A 17554-nucleotide genomic window follows, 5' to 3' on the forward strand; every position below is an offset into this window, starting at 1 on the left:
TAACATGGTCATATTGAACCGCATGGTTGACTATTTTGCCCCATAGTGCTTTCGATCGACGGAAATGGAACACATTTTTAAAAGTGTAAATTTTCCACGTAAACCTTTTGTAAAGTATATTCATACAATTTACATCGATCAATAAGGTTTCAAATCGTGAGGTTTTAACATGTAGCATAATTTATAAACGTTTCTACGTGTTTTAGGACGTTTCGTTCTTAGGGGGACCATATTGCCCCTATCTACCCTATTCGATGTAACGGAGGAACATGTTATTTACAAGTAATTGAAGAATCTTGAACGAGAATTGTCTGAAAATATTTTTTTATGAATATTGGTAGAAGTACTAGGAAATTTAAAGTAAAAGGAAATTGAAAAGATCAATGAATGAATAGTCCTGCGATTGGATCCACGAACGTTCGCTTAGTAAGAAAAAAGTGAATGTTTATTTTTTTTTTATATAAATCGTTTATTTTTACAGGCTCAGTTACATTAGTTTAAAGGAGCCGAATTCTTTAATATATGTTTTAAAACTATACATAAATAATTTTCCTAACACTATGGTTAGTAAGGTGGAAAACCGATTACTCGCGGTTTACTCGAGTTTAGAGGGTGACATCTTTCAGGAAAGGGATGGGATATAAGGGAACTGTTACAATGTTGATGATCACACTCGATTCTTAAATCTATTCGTATATCTATTGTATATTTACATTTCAACTTATTTTACTGTTTATACCAAGGGGACCAATTGCTCGCAATGGATGAAAAGGAGGGTATAAGGAGATAGGTACAATCACACACGAAGATCGATAGCTTTAAGGAAAACATATATTTGGGTCATGTAATCAAGGTCTAACCGAGCCAACACATCTCTCACCGGCACATAAAAGTGAATGTTTGAAAGTATTGATTACAAAAATTTTGGGCGGGACGAAGTTTGCCGGATCAGCTAGTGTAATATAAGATAATTATCATTATCGAACACAGTTATCATTTTTTGTCACCCGAAAAAAACATGTTAGTTTATTATATAGAACACACAAATACACATATATCACACGCACACCATCGAATCTTATCAAATCTACTACAAATTTTCATTGAAGAGTTAACTATAAAATTTAATTTTTTTTAGAGATGATATCCGAAGTGATAAACAGACGAATCAAATCTGATGAAGTTGGAAGTTTAGGCTGTTGAAAATCAGTATTTTTCCTTTCGGTTCCCGCTACGTACAACTTTTCAACACGAGCCGTTGTGTTATAAAAAGATTTGAGATGATTAGAAAAATTCGAAAAAAATGACTATGCATAACGTGTGAAATATCATCCCGGGAGAACGGCTGATCAGATCTGCGTCATTCGCATATTTTGTGAGTTTGTCTTCACCCAAATTAGATTGATAGAGTACTATGGAAAATATTTGAGATGATTGGAAAAATTCGAAAAAATTGACTATGTATATCTTTATATGTAAGAAGGATATTTAAAATATAAAGGGAAAATTCGGAAATAAGAGGTACGCATATGTATGTTTCGCTGTAAAAATCATCATTTAGATCAGTTTTACAGATCAGAACGATAACATACAAACTCTCTTGATGTATATTCGTTGTTTTCACCAACCAAAATATTCTGTAGAAATACAATATATGGCAGAACAACGTTTGCCGGGTCAGCTAGTTATATTTAAATATCATTATAATTATTTTATACTAGTGATGATTCAACAATAAACAACATTAAATTGCTGAATCTCCATCGCCCAGTTCATCATGCAGTCTGACCAGCACAGAGCACCATTACGAGCCATTATCATCATAATTTTATATCTCTTGAAAATACACAAAAATCTATCAGAACCGCTCGCACAAATGGTGACACAGAGCTACCGTCCGCAAGACAGCAGCATAGAAATTATGGCCCAATAAATCCTGCCGAATGATTTCCAGGGGGCCGGCAGTGACTGCCATTAATTCCCCGATTTGCTCCGCCACTGCTCTGGCACATTTTATTCTTTGCAATCTCGCCATGCTGATTATCATAAAGATGAACACGAGCGAGAGAGTAAGCGATCACAGATTTATGGACAAAAAGCAATTCAATTTTCCTGCGGTGGTTTCATCCCCAGTTTTAATGGTTGCAAAATTTATACTCATTAAAATGTCCGGCTAGACCCACCAAACCGCGGTCCTCTGCGTGAAGTGGGAGCTTGTTTATCGAAGCTCCCGTTCGGTGCCGTCCCGTCCCGCACACGTCATTCCAAGCCGCAAGCGCATCCCGGAATCCCTAGCGTTTCTTTGTTGCTATTTTTCGTGCAAGGGAACCGGGAATGTATATTGTCATAAAATATGTGTGCTCGATATGGATTTTATGGAGCAAATGCCAAGAGACAACAAGAGCCACTATAACAGGGGGCGATCGAAGTGCGGAGCGTGGAAACCATAGCATGGGGCTAGCTGACCAGAGATCAGCAGCCGGCTACCAATAATATATATACTCACACGAGGTAACATTTGCGTACTGTCATCATGAGGCTTGACGATTTTTCAGCTCTTCGTTTTTCGAGCTGGCGCCAGAGAAATAACAATATCAGTGCGTCATAAAATATTCAAATTATAGATTGTTGTCAACGAGACGTTTTTATGGTGGCTTTTTGGGATGGACACTTGCTGCAGCGGGCAAAATGAAAAAAAGTTCCCACAAATTAACGAGCCAGAACAATTTTCGATTCAATTTGGTATGAAGATTTACTTAACGACCTATTATTAATTCTGACCGGAGATGTTTTATCGTTCATCTTACGATAACCAGATAATGTGGACAGGTTCCGATACAATCGGTGCTCTTGAATGCCGGCAAACATTATCACCCGTGAAACGGAAGATGCTCCATACTGCTCCGGGAGCTACTGAAATGGAAAACATATTAGCTTTCGTCTCTGCTGCTGACACTCCGAAGGTGTGAAGCATCGGTCGTTGTTAAGGATTGAAATAACCACCAGCCGACATAATCACTAGAAGAGGTTTCGTCCGGCTAACCACTACATCAGATTATATAATCAAGCGTTAAACCAGAGGAAAATTCCCTGAAGTGGAAATCTGGTGCAAACTCAGGCAGAAACAATTAAAGGCTGCAAAATAACTCCCACACAATAATAGCACCTCCGCTGCACTTGCTATATCATGGTGCCACACAGAGAGGAGAACCGTAAGAATGTATATACCGTTGTCAGATGTGATATTGAAATTTGTTAGGGAACTATGGAAGAACAAAATTTTCATCAAGAGTAAAATTAAATTTGTTGATCAATTACGTTCAATACTAATTGAGGGGCTTAGAATGCAAGGTGTGTAAGTGACTTGATCGATTTCTCTTCATCAACTTTTTCTTTCGTGAATAACTCATCGCACAAAAACGTTCCAATTTGATTTTGCTATAGAAACCGATAATTAATGTTTTGACCTATCGTCCACATTGTCAAATAAGCTTGGAATGTGGACGATGGGTCATTGAAATATTTTAGACTTGTTTTTAATTTACCCTACCCTGAATTAAGATGGCTAGAACGGTAGGCTGGCTCTTATCAATAAACCTGTGTTTATAAACTAAGCGTTGACAGATTTCCGATCTTTTATAGCAAAGGAATTTAGAGGAATTTTAAAGAAAGAATATGAATTACAATTTTTCTATTTTTATGTGGAAACTTGCGGAAAATCCTTATTTCTTGAATTTTTTGGTATCAAGAACAAAAATGTCCTAGTAGTTTATCGACCCTATGAATTCTAAAGGCCATGGAGCTCTTAAAATCATCTTTTATAGCAAAGGAATTTAGAGGAATTTTAAAGAAAGAATATGAATTACAATTTTTCTATTTTTATGTGGAAACTTGCGGAAAATCCTTATTTCTTGAATTTTTTGGTAAGGACCGTATCGTTAATTATGGGTACGCTCAAAACACAGCTTTATTTCAAATATTGCATTTATTTTTCAGTTCTGATATCAAAATATTGTATCTTATGAATGAAAGAAAGGAGTAACAGTAAAAAATAATCAAGATTCTGATTTTCGCGCCAATGATCGCACCTGCTTCTTGATGTCCCTCATTAGGTTCTGGACAACCGTCTCATCGACTTGTTTGCTCACATTTATCCAATCCTTTTTGAACTGCTCAAGGTCATCGGCTGCCTTGTCCTTCTTCCGCAGTCGTCCCTTCATCAAAGCCCAAAATTTTTCAATAGGTCTTATTTGCGGACAATTTGGAGGATTCATCTCCTTTTCCACAAAATCGACATTATTCTCGCGATACCAATCCAAGGTCAAACGTGCATAGTGGCATGATGCCAAATCAGGCCAAAATAGTGTCGGACCAGTGTGCTTTCGGATGAGCGGTAACACACGCTTTTGGAGACATTCTTTCCGGTAAATTTCACCATTCATATTCCCGAGAGTGAAGAAAGGAGATGATTTCATGCCACATTGACAAACAGCTTGCCAAACCAGCACTTTCTTACCGAATTTTTCGCAAAAAATTGACTTCTCCGCGTTCGGGACATCTGTTCCTTGCTTTACAGTGTAAAACTGTGCCCCAGGAAGAGTTTTGTAGTCCAGTTTGACGTAGGTTTCATCATCCATGACGATGCACAGTTCGCGTTTGCTTAAAATCCCATCGTAAAGCTTACGGGCACGGGTTTTCACGGAACTTGCCTGAATTTGGCTGCGTTTGGGACATTTTTGCTTTCTATATGCCTTCAGTGAGTTACGTTCTTTGGCACGTTGAACCATACCGATTGATGTTCCACACTTTTTTGCGCAATCCCGTATCGATAATTCCTTTTTTCTTTCAAATTGCCTGCAAATCTTTTTATCCAAGTTTGGCTTGGATGGCCCAGGTTTTCTGCCGCGACCGGGTAGATCCTTCAATGTATTATACATACCAAATCGCTTGATAGCGTTTTGGACCGCATGGACGCTTACTCCTTCCGCCTTCGCCAATTTTCTCATTGATATTCCTGTTTCGGAGCAGTATCTGGTCACAATGGATTTTCGTTTTTCTTCTGTTAGCCCTCTCATGATTGCACTTTTAGGAAAAAACGATCTTTTAACAATGCTAACTGAACGCTAACTGTGTCAACAACAGGAGAAAAATAAACAGCTGTCAAAACAAGCTATAGTCTTTTTCAGACGGAGACTCTAAGGCGTACCCATAAATAACGATACGGTCCTTATCAAGAACAAAAATGTCCTAGTAGTTTATCGACCCTCTGAATTCTAAAGGCCATGGAGCTCTTAAAATCAGCCATTCCATGCCAAACCGATATACACTTTGTCCAACTTCTATAAGACCACCCTGATTCTATTTCGTTGCAACACAAACAGTTAGAATTTCAAGAAGATACATTCGTACATTGTTGAATGTTCAGAGGAATATATTTAACGTCAATTTCGTTCAAAAGAGTTGTTTGTTTTTTTTATTGTGCTTAAATATGATCATTTCAGCTGTCCAGTTTCTGTAGAACCATTTCAAAATTCATAAGTATTATCAATGAAAAACTCAAAACGATCGGCTGCTGAACGATTTTCTCGATATTTTTTTCCATGTTTGACATTCTCCAGATTAATTAATCAAAAGAACTAAAACAACGGAAAAATGTAACTGGTCTTATAAAAACTTGTTACTTGAAAATACAAAACCTTTGGTTTACGCTCAGCACTTGCACACACAAATATGAAAATCATGCAGTGTATGGTAGTCACCAATACAGCGCGGACTCGATTATGTACAGTTTTTGATTTCATTTCACTGTATATAATCGAATCCTGTATATAATCGAGTCAAAACAAAATTTTTATTCGTTTTTTTTTCATGTATTTTTCGATTTTTGAATATAAAAGAGGAATTTGATTTTTGATTCATCCCCTCAAAGTCACAAAACACCTTTCTCACATGAAAAAAATTAATTCATCAAAATTCTCTCAGGAAGTGATAGACGATCAAATTTGATGAAAAAAAATCCTTCTACGCATATGTTCAAATTTCAACAATGACAGAGTTATTGAACTTTTTTTTTTGTTTCGGACTTTGTTGCCACAAGCTCTACATTACAAAGTACGCTACGGAATACAACTCTGTTGCTTTCATTTGAAAGATGAGAAAATTTAGTACAGGGTATAGTAGTGGAACTTTAGATGTTAGTTCATTTAAATAACATTTTGAAAGTGAAAAACATAAAAGTTAATAATTTGTAATGTGTTATTATTAATTACATCGTAAAAATTTATAATAAACTAGATTGTTTCTATCAAATAAATTGAATCTTACTAACCGCCCTACAATTTTTTCTTTGACAACTAACTTCTATCTTTCTTAATTTGGTTGCAATATCGATATAAACAATTCTTGGTGAAAATTCATGCAAATCTTCAAAAGTTATGATTTTTACCCCACTGTACATGTAATAGCCACTTAAATTACATTTTAACGTTGGAAGGTTACATTTCTTCTTGAAATAAGTCATAGAGTCATGATGGGACTTCTTGCGCAAAAGAGCGCAAGTGCCTTCATTGCGAGGAGGCTCCACATGATCTTTCTCAATGCCCGGTGTACATACAACGAGGGGAAAAACTCAAGCGTTCCTTAATGGAACGTTCCAAGCGGACTTATGCAGAAATGCTTAAGAGTTCCGCTTCAACGACTTAGGACAATCCCTACTCCATTCTGCAGAACGACGAGCCTGTTGCTGACGCTCCCAATGCAGGAAGTTCCGGTACATCGCAGGGTGCCATTAGGAAAAGAAAAATTACTTCTTTTCCATCACTCCCCGGAAAGAAGACCGAAACTTCCCAAATTGGAATGAAACCTCGTATCGAACGTGCTGAGAATAGACCGAAGCAAGTACCTCCTGGTTTAAGCGGTTCTTCTACGCACCAGGGGTCCTCAGCACTTCCCGGAACAGAGCTCAACACATCTGTTCCTTTTTCGCGGTCGAGGCAACAGCCACAATCTGGTTTGCTTGCGCTTTCTGACCTGGTGGACAATATTTTAAATGCTTTAAATATAAATGACCCTCTTAAAAGCATAGTATTATGTTTGCTCCCGATTGTGAGAACATTTTTGAAAGAAAAATGTGGTTTTTTAGCAGCGTTCATTTCCCTCGATGCCTGATTCAGTGTAAGAGGTCAAGGATTTGACCACTGTAATACAGTGGAATTGCAGAAGCATCATCCCTAAACTAGATCAATTTAAATTTTTCATTCATAGTTCTAACTGTGATGTATTTTCCCTCTGTGAAACATGGCTTTCTTCAGCCGACGAACTGAATTTCCACGATTTCAACATTATTCGCCTCGATCGAAATGACTCGTTTGGTGGCGTACTATTGGGGATCAAAAAATGCCACGCCTTCTATAGAGTCACTCTCCCATCGATGACAGGCATTGAAGTTGTCGCTTGCCAGACACAAATCAATGGCAAAGACCTCTGCATTGCCTCGATATATATTCCTCCAAGAACTATGGTTGGCCGCCATCAGTTTTTTGATATCATCGAGGCACTGCCGGAGCCGCGGCTAATCTTAGGTGACCTCAACTCCCATGAAACAGCATGGGGTTCACTCTACGATGACAACCGTGCCATTTTGATTTATGATCTGGGTGACAACTTCAAACTTACAGTTTTGAATACTGGGGAAGCAACCAGAATAGCCAATCCTCCTGCACGGGCAAGCATGCTAGACATATCTCTATGCTCTTCTTCGTTATCCCTGGATTGCATGTGGAAGGTAATCCAAGATCCCCAAGGTAGTGATAATAATTTTATCGATCGCTAATGAATCAAGCTCTCGTAGTCAGTCAATATTTCGGATGACCTCACGAAGAATATTGACTGGAGAACATTTGCGGAAATAATATCTGAAGCAATTGTTTCAATGCATGAACTTCCTCCACTCGAAGAGTATATCTTTATATCGAGTTTGATTTACGAAAGCGCACTTCAAGCTCAAAAGAAACGTGTACCGGCTACCACTTTCCGACGTCGTCCTCCATCACTTTGGTGGGACAAGGAGTGTTCAAAGGTCTACCTTGAAAAATCATCCGCTTTCAAAAAATTCAGAGTTATGTTTGTTCTTTGAACAAACGAGTTTTTAAAAAACACTTTATTATTCACTTTTCTTAAAGTCAAATACTTAAACCTCACTGCACCGATCTACACGCGAAAAAGAGGTTGAGCCACATGGCGCTAACTCTTTTATAGCCTAAAAATGCTGATTATTAGTTTTAGCTATCAACTCGTTCATTGGCGCGAAACGTGGCGTGATGCGCCTGTTGCTTTTCCTGACGGCTTCCCCCTGGGATGAAAGTCGTCCTCGGCTTTCTGTTTTCTGGATTTATGCTTGCGGTACCATAGTGATCTTCGGGCGAGTTTGTCTGTTAGGTTCCGATGGTTCTTCCGGGTTCTGATGACTTTGAAGTTCCTCTAGATGCGACATTGATGATCTCGATGGGAGTCTATTCCAGATCCAAAATGATAGAGCTACGATGAAAATAATTGTTATTGTTGAACCGAATCCAAACGATGTCCACCCAAAGAGTTCGAGTTTCCATTGGATGTTATCTGTCCTTAGATTGATGTGTTTGATATGACCACGTTGTTCCAGATGTAACTTCTGTAAGTATTCTATAGGGAATTTGTTTGTAATCGTAGTAAAATTTACCGTCAATCCCGTTGTTGGAACGAATGATGCCAGTTGAACTTCTTTATTAATGTTGGAGTACATTTCGTCGTTGATAAAAAGTGTGCAGTTTGAAAACTGTACGAGGAAAGATCCCTTAAGTTTTCTATGATTCAATGAGCAGTTCGATGTTATTGATATTTCCGCGTCATTGATAATCACGTTTGAGTCATCGACTCGTTTGATAATACCATTGGTGTAGGTTCTTTCCATTGGGCATGTAGCTGATTCACCTCTCATCAATTGTTGAATGCATTTGGTTATTGGTTCAAGCTGCGTACTTGAGCATACATAGACGTTTCTACTCATTTCGCAGAGGGATTTTAGCGCAAAAGATGACGGACCTTGTAGATAATAGTTGGTTGAGATGGATATACGGGAGTTATTGAAGATAACTGGTTCGATGAAGTTGAGATCATATTCAGCATCCTTGATTCGTGGTACCTTCAGTATGTAGGCAATGGATTCCTTGGATGAAACCACGTATGCACTAGCGAAGTCCAAGGCTCCTGCTATAAAATTGTTTCCTTCCAGAAGATGATGAATTCTCGTGATTTCCTCTGCATTGATAATTCTGCTGCTTGGGATGTTGTGTTGAGCCAAAACTATTGCCTCCTCTAAATCTTCTAATTGTTGTGTGAGTTCATCTAAGCAAAAGAGCAAACCTACTGATCTGAAATCCTTATCGTTTTTCAATGCTGTATTATTCAGTATTATTGTTACGTTATTCACTTTTTCTGTTAATTTATTAATTCTGTCTTCGAATATGTGATTAATTTTGATTTGCTTTTCATTCGCATTTATCAGACTATTTGAAGTTGAGTTTATAATCCTTAAATCTTCTGCATCGGGGCTACCTGAAATGTACTTCCAAAGTGAACCTAGTTTTTCCCATCTTCTAACTCTAGTAGAGGGTTTTAATTTCAAAAATGTCTGTTCTAGTTTCGTTACTTTAGTTTGAATTAATACGCTTAGGAAATCAGCTGAATCTATATTTGTTTTTGCATGATATAAAAGTGTTTCAACAGAGTTTTGTAATTTAATGAGATCTACTCGGTGCAGTATCCTAAAATAATTGTTGCTTACATAAGCTTTTCCTAAATGTATGATTGCTACCGGGCTCTTGTCTAAATCGTGTACTAAAATTTTGCCATTCGTCGTTGTCCAAAGCCAGAGCCATAGTCTGTAATAGAAAAGTCTGTGTCTTAGTTATCTGTAAAGTTTTTCTTAATGTGTTTTTTATGTGTTTTAATTCCGGCCTGGTCGGTTACTGTTTTTTCTGTCTCATTTGTAATGTCTATTAGTCTGTATCTATGTCCTCTAGGTGTGGGCTTAGCTTTGCCTTTCACCAATAATCTTTGTTTGTTTAGTTGTTTGAATTCTTCTTTAGTTACTAAAGGTATTTTCGAATTTTGTTTGTGTGCCTGATTCGTTAATGAGTCCTTTGCGTTTTGTAATGTTTTTTGTTTTGATAGGTTGATTTCTATTGGATTGAGAGAACTACAAGTGCCGAAAATAACTTCTCTCGGTTTTAAATTTATTGACGAATGTTTGGTTTCGTTATAAATCGCTGTGATCATGGCAAGACCTTCGTATAAATTTAGATTCTCTACTTTTTTCTGATTGGCCATGTACATTTCTAGCAAAGTACTGTGGAATCGTTCCACGATACCATTACTGTCACTGCAGCTGGCAAAATGCAAGGAGATGCCATAATTTTCCAAAAATTCTTTGAATCTTGAATTTCGAAAGCTTGTGGCTTGATCACAAGTAATTAATTTGGGAATGCCAAACGTTTTGAAGTATTTTATTAGTGTTTCTTGAATTTCATCTGTTGTCTCATGCATGATCTTGTAAATCTGTGCAAATTTTGAGAATGAATCTACAACAGTAAGAAATTTTTCAGTCTCCTTTATAAAGACATCTATGAAAACATTTTCGAATGGTCCATTGTAGATTCGTCTAGAATGAGGTATAACGAATGGTCTTCGTTCGTACTTAGCAAATTTACAAGATTCGCAGTTTTTGACGAACTCTTTCACTTTAGCCAACATGCGGGGAAAGAAGACTGACTTCTGTACTTCCTCGTATGTTAGTTTGTATCCACGATGATTGAAGCTGTGACATTTTCTTATAAATTCGTTCTGATCGGTACCTGAAATTAAATCTGGAAGTTTGATATTAGTTAAATGAACTTTAATATTTTTAAAATTTGTATCGATAATGTGTTGGCACATTCGGGCAATATTCAGGTCGGCAAAAATACCATTTAGTTTCGTCGGATCTAAGTGTCTTGTCAGAATGTCTTTTATGTCGTCTTCCGTATAGTCAGGTTTGTGAAATACATGACGAAAATGGTTTGGAAAAACCATACACGCAAGGTATGGACTCTTTGCAGCATCATCTGCTCTGTAAATAAGTAGTTGGTTCGCATATTTATTAATGATCTCTGGTCCATAGATCGGGTCATTATCGAAAAATTGATTAGATAGTTCTTCGTTTAGGTTCAATTCTGTGCGTGGAATCCTTGAAAGGCCATCAGCAACAACGTTTTGCTTGCCCTTCTTATAAATTATTTTAAAATCAAATTGTTCCAATTGTCTTGTAACTCTTCCCGTGGAATCTGTTAACTTTAATTCCTTTGTAAGAGGTTCGTGATCCGTATAAATCGTGAACTCTCTACCATAAAGGTACGGTCTAAAGGTTTTGGCAGCAAAATAAATGGCCAAAAGCTCTTTCGCCGTGGCTGAATACTTTTCTTCAGCTCTGCTCAATGTCCTGGATAGGTATGCAATAGGCCGTTCCTTTCCGTCATGTAATTGAGCTAGAACTGCCCCAATGGCAACATTTGATGCGTCCGTTGTAAGAATAAACGGATTATCGAAGTTAGGGTAAGCCAAAAGTGTTTCTGTTGTCATGATTGTTTTTAGCTCTTCAAATGCTCTCTCGTAATCATGATCAATATCGATGATTTTATTTTTACCTCTGAGTTTTGAAGTCATGGGTTTTGCAATATGGGCGAATTTAGGAATGAATCGTCTATAATAACTTATAGTTCCGAGGAACGATTTTAATTCTTTGGAGGTTTTTGGTAGAGGCCAAGACTTTATAGCCTCTATCTTATTAGGATTGGGTTTTACCCCGTCTATTGTGACGACATGTCCTAGGAAAGCTACTTCCTTTCGAAGGAAGTCGGATTTGTCACATTGAATTTTCAAGTTCGCATCCCTAAGGGTTTGGAGAACTTTTTTGATGTCCTCTAAATGACTTTGAAGATTAGTACTGTAAATGATGATGTCGTCCATATAGACGAAACATCGGATCCCTAAATGTTTTCTCAACACTGTATCCATAAGACGCTGAAAAGTCGCAGGCGCGTTTTTCAGTCCAAATGGCATACGAAGAAACTCGTACTTGCCATTATCAATATTGAAAGCGGTTTTCGGGATGTCTTTAGGGTCGACTTCAATCTGGTGGAAACCACTAGCTAAGTCGAGCACTGTAAAATACTGAGCTTTTCCTAGTCGGTCTAAGATTTCGCTCACCTCAGGAATCGGATATCGATCCGCCGGGGTTTTTTCATTCAATTTTCTATAATCGACAACAATGCGATATTTTCGTTTCCCAGAGTTGTCGAGTTTTTTCGGTACGACCCAGATGGGGGAGGTCCATTGTGAAGAGGATTCTCTAATTATACCGTTTTCCAACATTTTTGTAATTTGGGTTGAAACTTCCTTACGGAGGTGGTAAGGATATTTATATGTTTTTTGATGGATGGGTTTTTCATCCGTTGTATTAATAGAATGCTTTACCTCGTGTGTAAAGGTTAGCTTTTCATCATCCGCAAAGAATACGTCTTTGAATGATCTGAGTGTTTTGATCAAAGCATTTTTCTCTTCGTTATTCAGGTGTTCTGATGGGAAATTCAAACGAGGATTTACCTTCTGATGATTGATTTCTAGTTCGAAAGCGTCACTAGGGAATGGCTGAAGTGCCGTGTGGCCTTGTTCACCTTTCTTGGTTAGATGCACGAAAGCTTTATAATTATTTGCTTCATAAACGCCTGGTTTTAAAATTACGTTAGGATTCAAACTGATTTCCTTATCAATTAAAAATGAGCCGTTCGTTGTGGTGCAGATTTCGAATAGGTTTTCATCGGTGCCGTGGAAATTGATAGAAGTGGGGAAATATTTTGACACCGTGTATCTACGATTACTAAATGTAACAAATGCTCTGGAGGTGTCGATTACCGCACCCATGGCAGCTAAATTTTCATAGCCTATAAGGCCGTCAAAGAAATCATGAAATCTGAAGACATAGTACGGAAGTTTTTCATCGGATACTTCCGGGAGCAAATTTGTGTTTACCACGCGATCTATAAGAAACTTTCCGTTCTTGTTATTTATAACGGCTGGTCGTTTAATTTTTGTCGATATATTAACGTGCTCAGGGTTGATGTATGATTTATTAGCGCCAGTATCCACTAGGAAATTTAAATATCCCTTCGTGGTGGACAGGCGCAGGTATGGAATAAAGTTCATGTTGGCATGTTTGCTACACGAACGGTTTGAAAATTTATTTCGTCTCCTGTTTCGCTTGCAGTGTCATCGTCATCGTCATTGTCTTTGTCGTTGTCGGTGTCGTCGTTCACTTCGTTATTGTGAACTTCGGCTTTGTTCTTATGAAATGGTTTTGCCGCGGGTTTGAAGCGAGGGGGATTGGATTTCGTTTCGCCGTTGCTGTTCGGTTTGTCTTTGTAGTTGTCTTTTTGTCGTGGGAATTTACTGTATGATGGGCGATTTCGCACCTCAGCGTTTTGGTTGATGCATACCGATTGGTATGCATCTTCTAATGTGGTAGGTTTGGATTGTCTTATTATGGATGCGAGTGGCTCGCCTATGTTGTCTAAATATTTGGTAACTATTAGTATTTCAATCAGATCATTTGTTTGCAGTGGATTAAGCGATAGGTTCATCTTGATTTTTGTGGATAATTCTTTTACATCCGTATAAAATTTATGGTTATTTCTATCACCTCGTTTCATGTGAAATAGGTGAGACAAGTTTGTGGCTAGATCTTTCTGATCGCCATAAATTTCCGACAGAACCCGTTTTATGCCAGGTATGGTATTAGGATTTCCGTTTGCGCATAGAACGGTGCGCGCATCACCTTTTATTTTATTTTTAATAGCCCTCATATAGTGGCTGGGTATCGTGTCGGGAGCGTTGTGTTCTCCCTTCACTAAGTACATTTGGTATATTTCTTCTAGCTCTTCAAGCCAGGCAGGTAATTCCTTTTTGATGCCTGTGAATTCAGACATGTTTCGAATCGGGTCAGGCAGTCTATAATTGTCAAACTGTCTTCCACTGCTAAGCAGCATTTCTTGGAGCTCAGCCACAGTAGCTTGGAGCTGCTCAATTTCACTTGATCGGTTGCTAGGCATTTTCTTGCTTTTGCAATTTTTCCACAGTAAAAGGATAAAAATGACTTACGTTATTATTTTCCACATGTGTTCACAAGATCGAAGCGGGCCTTAGCTGTCGTTCCTCGATGAAGCGTCGTTCCTGGTGATTAATCCCCTGTTGGATGACGTGGCTTTTCTCGGTTCCTGTCGCTGGGTCTCTTTTAGTTCACTTCGATACTTATCCTACCGACTGCGCCAGTTATGTTTGTTCTTTGAACAAACGAGTTTTTAAAAAACACTTTATTATTCACTTTTCTTAAAGTCAAATACTTAAACCTCACTGCACCGATCTACACGCGAAAAAGAGGTTGAGCCACATGGCGCTAACTCTTTTATAGCCTAAAAATGCTGATTATTAGTTTTAGCTATCAACTCGTTCATTGGCGCGAAACGTGGCGTGATGCGCCTGTTGCTTTTCCTGACGCAGGAAAACTGAATCAGTGGAATGGTTTCGAAAGTACCAAGCTCTAGAAGCCAAACTAAAAGGTCTGATTAAAGCAAAAAAGCGTGGATATTGGCGAAAGTTCGTCAATGGTTTGTCAAGGGAGACCGCTATGAGCACTCTTTGGAATACGGCTAGGAGAATGCGTGGCTGGAACCATACAAATGAAAGTGAGGAATACTCTGACCGTTGGATTTTCAAATTTGCAAGAAAGGTTTGTCCCGATTCCGTTCCTGCACAAAGCGTCGTACGCGACATTCCGCTCCAATGCGACTATGAGAATTTTTCGATGGTGGAATTCTCAATTGCCCTCCTCTCATGTAACAATTCAGCTCCGGGGTCGGACAAGATTAAATTCAACTTGTTGAAGAATCTTCCCGACTTGGCGAAACAGCGTTTGCTGAACTTGTTCAACAAGTTTCTGGAGCTGAATATTGTCCCGCATGACTGGAGACAAGTGAGAGTGATAGCCATACGGAAACCCAACAAGCCGGCTAGCGATCACAACTCGTATAGGCCGATTGCAATGTTATCCTGTATTCGCAAATTGTTAGAGAAAATGATTCTACTTCGTTTAGACAAGTGGGTCGAAACGAACAATTTGCTGTCAAATACGCAGTTTGGCTTCCGCCGAGGTAAAGGGACGAATGATTGTCTCGCGCTGCTATCTTCTGAAATCCAAATCGCATTTGCTCGCAAAGAACAAATGGCTTCCGTTTTTCTCGATATCAAAGGGGCATTTGATTCAGTTTCCATGGAAATTCTCTCAGAGAAGCTTCATAATCGTGGACTTTCACCAATTCCGAATAATTTCCTGTACAATTTACTGTCAGAAAAGCACATGAATTTCTCTCATGGCAACTCAAAATCTTCTCGTTACAGTTTTATGGGCCTACCGCAAGGCTCCTGCCTGAGCCCCCTCTTGTACAGTTTTTACGTCAATGATATGGATGATTGTCTAACTAGAGACTGCACGCTGAGACAACTTGCAGACGATGGAGTTATTTCCATCACGGGTACTAATCCCGCCGTTCTGCAAAAATCCTTGCAAGATACCCTGAACAACCTGTTCACGTGGGCTCTCGAGCTGGGTATCGAATTCTCTACGGAGAAAACCGAAATGGTCGTTTTTTCTAGGAAGCACGAACCCGCCCAATTCCAGCTTCACCTATCCGGCAAAACGATCAAGCACTCGATGTTTTTCAAATACCTTGGAGTATATTTTGACTCTAAATGTACCTGGGGAATACACATTGCGTATTTGAAACAGAAATGCCAGCAAAGAATCAATTTTCTCCAAACAATTACCGGAACATGGTGGGGTGCCCATCCAGGAGACCTCATTCAGTTGTACAAAACAACGATATTGTCAGTGTTAGAATATGGCAGTTTTTGCTTCCGATCAGCTGCCAGGATTCATATTCTCAAGCTGGAGAGGATACAATATCGTTGCTTGTGTATAGCCATGGGGTGTTTGCATTCGACACATACGATGAGTCTCGAAGTTTTGGCAGGAGTACCCCCGCTTACTCTTCGGTTCACAGAATTATCCTACAGATTTCTCATCCGTTGCAAGATCATGAATCCATTGGTGATTGATAACTTCGAAATTCTACTACAACTGACTCCTCAGTCAAGTTTTATGTCTTTATACCATGAGTACCTTACCCACGACGTGCACCCTTCACCAGGCATCTCCAACCAAGTTTGCTTCCCATACTTTTGCAATTCCTCTGTCATTTTTTATCTGTCCATGCGACAAAAAATCCATGGAATACCAGATCACCTATGCTCCAATGTTATTCCGTCGATATTTTCGGAAAAATATGGGAAAGTTGGATCTGATAAAATGTTCTTTACTGACGGTTCATACATAAACGGGTCCACTGGCTTCGGCATCTTCAATGAAAATTCCAGTGCCTCTTTCAAACTCAAAGATCCTTGTTCCGTGTATGTCGCAGAAATGGGTGCGATATACTATGCTCTAGGGATCATTGAAACACTGCCCATCGACCATTATTTTATTTTTTCAGACAGTCTCAGCTCGATAGAGGCAATCCGCTCAATGAAAGTTGATAAACGCTCATCTTATTTCCTAACAAGAATAAGACATCTATTGAGTGTTTTGGTCGAAAAATTATTCAAGATTACCTTAGCATGGGTTCCCTCTCATTGCTCGATTCCGGGGAATGAGAAGGCGGCTCGCTAGCTAAGGTGGGTGCTTCAGAAGGCACACTTTTTGAAAGACAAATTGCTTATAACGAATTTTTTCACATTCCTCGTCAGCACACGCTCGTAAGTTGGCAGCGCATGTGGAGTGAAGATGAGTTCGGTCGTTGGTTACACACGATTATCCCTAAGGTCTCGACGAGTGCATGGTTCAAGGGATTGAATGTAGGTCGTGATTTCATTCGCGTGATATCTCGGCTTATGTCCAATCACTACAACCTAAACGCGCATCTCTATCGCATTGGGCTCGCAGCAAACAATCTTTGTGATTGTGGCGATGGCTACCACGACATCGAGCATGTTGTCTGGTCGTGTATCCGGTTCCATGCTGCTCGCTCTCAGCTCTCTAGAGTACTGAGAGCACAAGGCAGACAATCGGATATCCCCGTCCGGGATATCTTAGGTAGCCGTGATCCTGATCTTCTGCTTCATCTATACCTGTTCCTCAGAAAAGCCTATGTCAACGTTTAATGATGTTTCCTTCGTTGTGTCCCCGTTTCATATCCCTCCTATCCGATCGATAAACTTTTACTTAGTCGCGGCAATACATACACACACTCCTTACAGATACACGGGCCAAAGGTTGTGCAGTCCACTGATCATTCAACAAGAGTCAAAGATTGTACCGCTCATGACAACTCTACACGAGCTGATGATTGCGCCGGCTAGTGACCATTCTATCCTG

The 17554-nt window shown here is 39.1% G+C and overlaps 1 protein-coding gene across 1 annotated transcript; it reads right to left on the reverse strand.

Moving 5' to 3' along the window:
• Positions 1 to 8141: 8141 nt before the first annotated feature.
• Positions 8142 to 14177, reverse strand: LOC129765963 (uncharacterized). The gene is made up of 3 exons (XM_055766420.1): positions 13335 to 14177; positions 10733 to 11364; positions 8142 to 9917 (listed from the first exon to the last, which is right to left on the reverse strand). The coding sequence occupies exons 1-3, from the start codon at positions 14175 to 14177 to the stop codon at positions 8390 to 8392; spliced, it is 3003 nt and encodes a 1000-aa protein (XP_055622395.1). The 3' UTR covers positions 8142 to 8389.
• Between the last annotated feature and the right edge of the window lie 3377 nt (positions 14178 to 17554).

Source organism: Toxorhynchites rutilus, chromosome 2 (assembly GCF_029784135.1).
Source record: "Toxorhynchites rutilus septentrionalis strain SRP chromosome 2, ASM2978413v1, whole genome shotgun sequence".
Taxonomy (NCBI): domain Eukaryota; kingdom Metazoa; phylum Arthropoda; class Insecta; order Diptera; family Culicidae; genus Toxorhynchites; species Toxorhynchites rutilus.

Bases quoted from the DNA above. Each gene is read 5' to 3' on its own strand.
- LOC129765963 (XM_055766420.1), bottom strand. From the start codon at position 14,177: ATGCCTAGCAACCGATCAAGTGAAATTGAGCAGCTCCAAGCTACTGTG. The intron at 11,365-13,334 runs GCAAGCGAAACA...AAGGAATTAAAG, and splicing joins ATGACGATGACGATGACACT to TTAACAGATTCCACGGGAAG. The intron at 9,918-10,732 runs GTACGAACGAAG...TTTCTATTACAG, and splicing joins GAATCTTGTAAATTTGCTAA to ACTATGGCTCTGGCTTTGGA.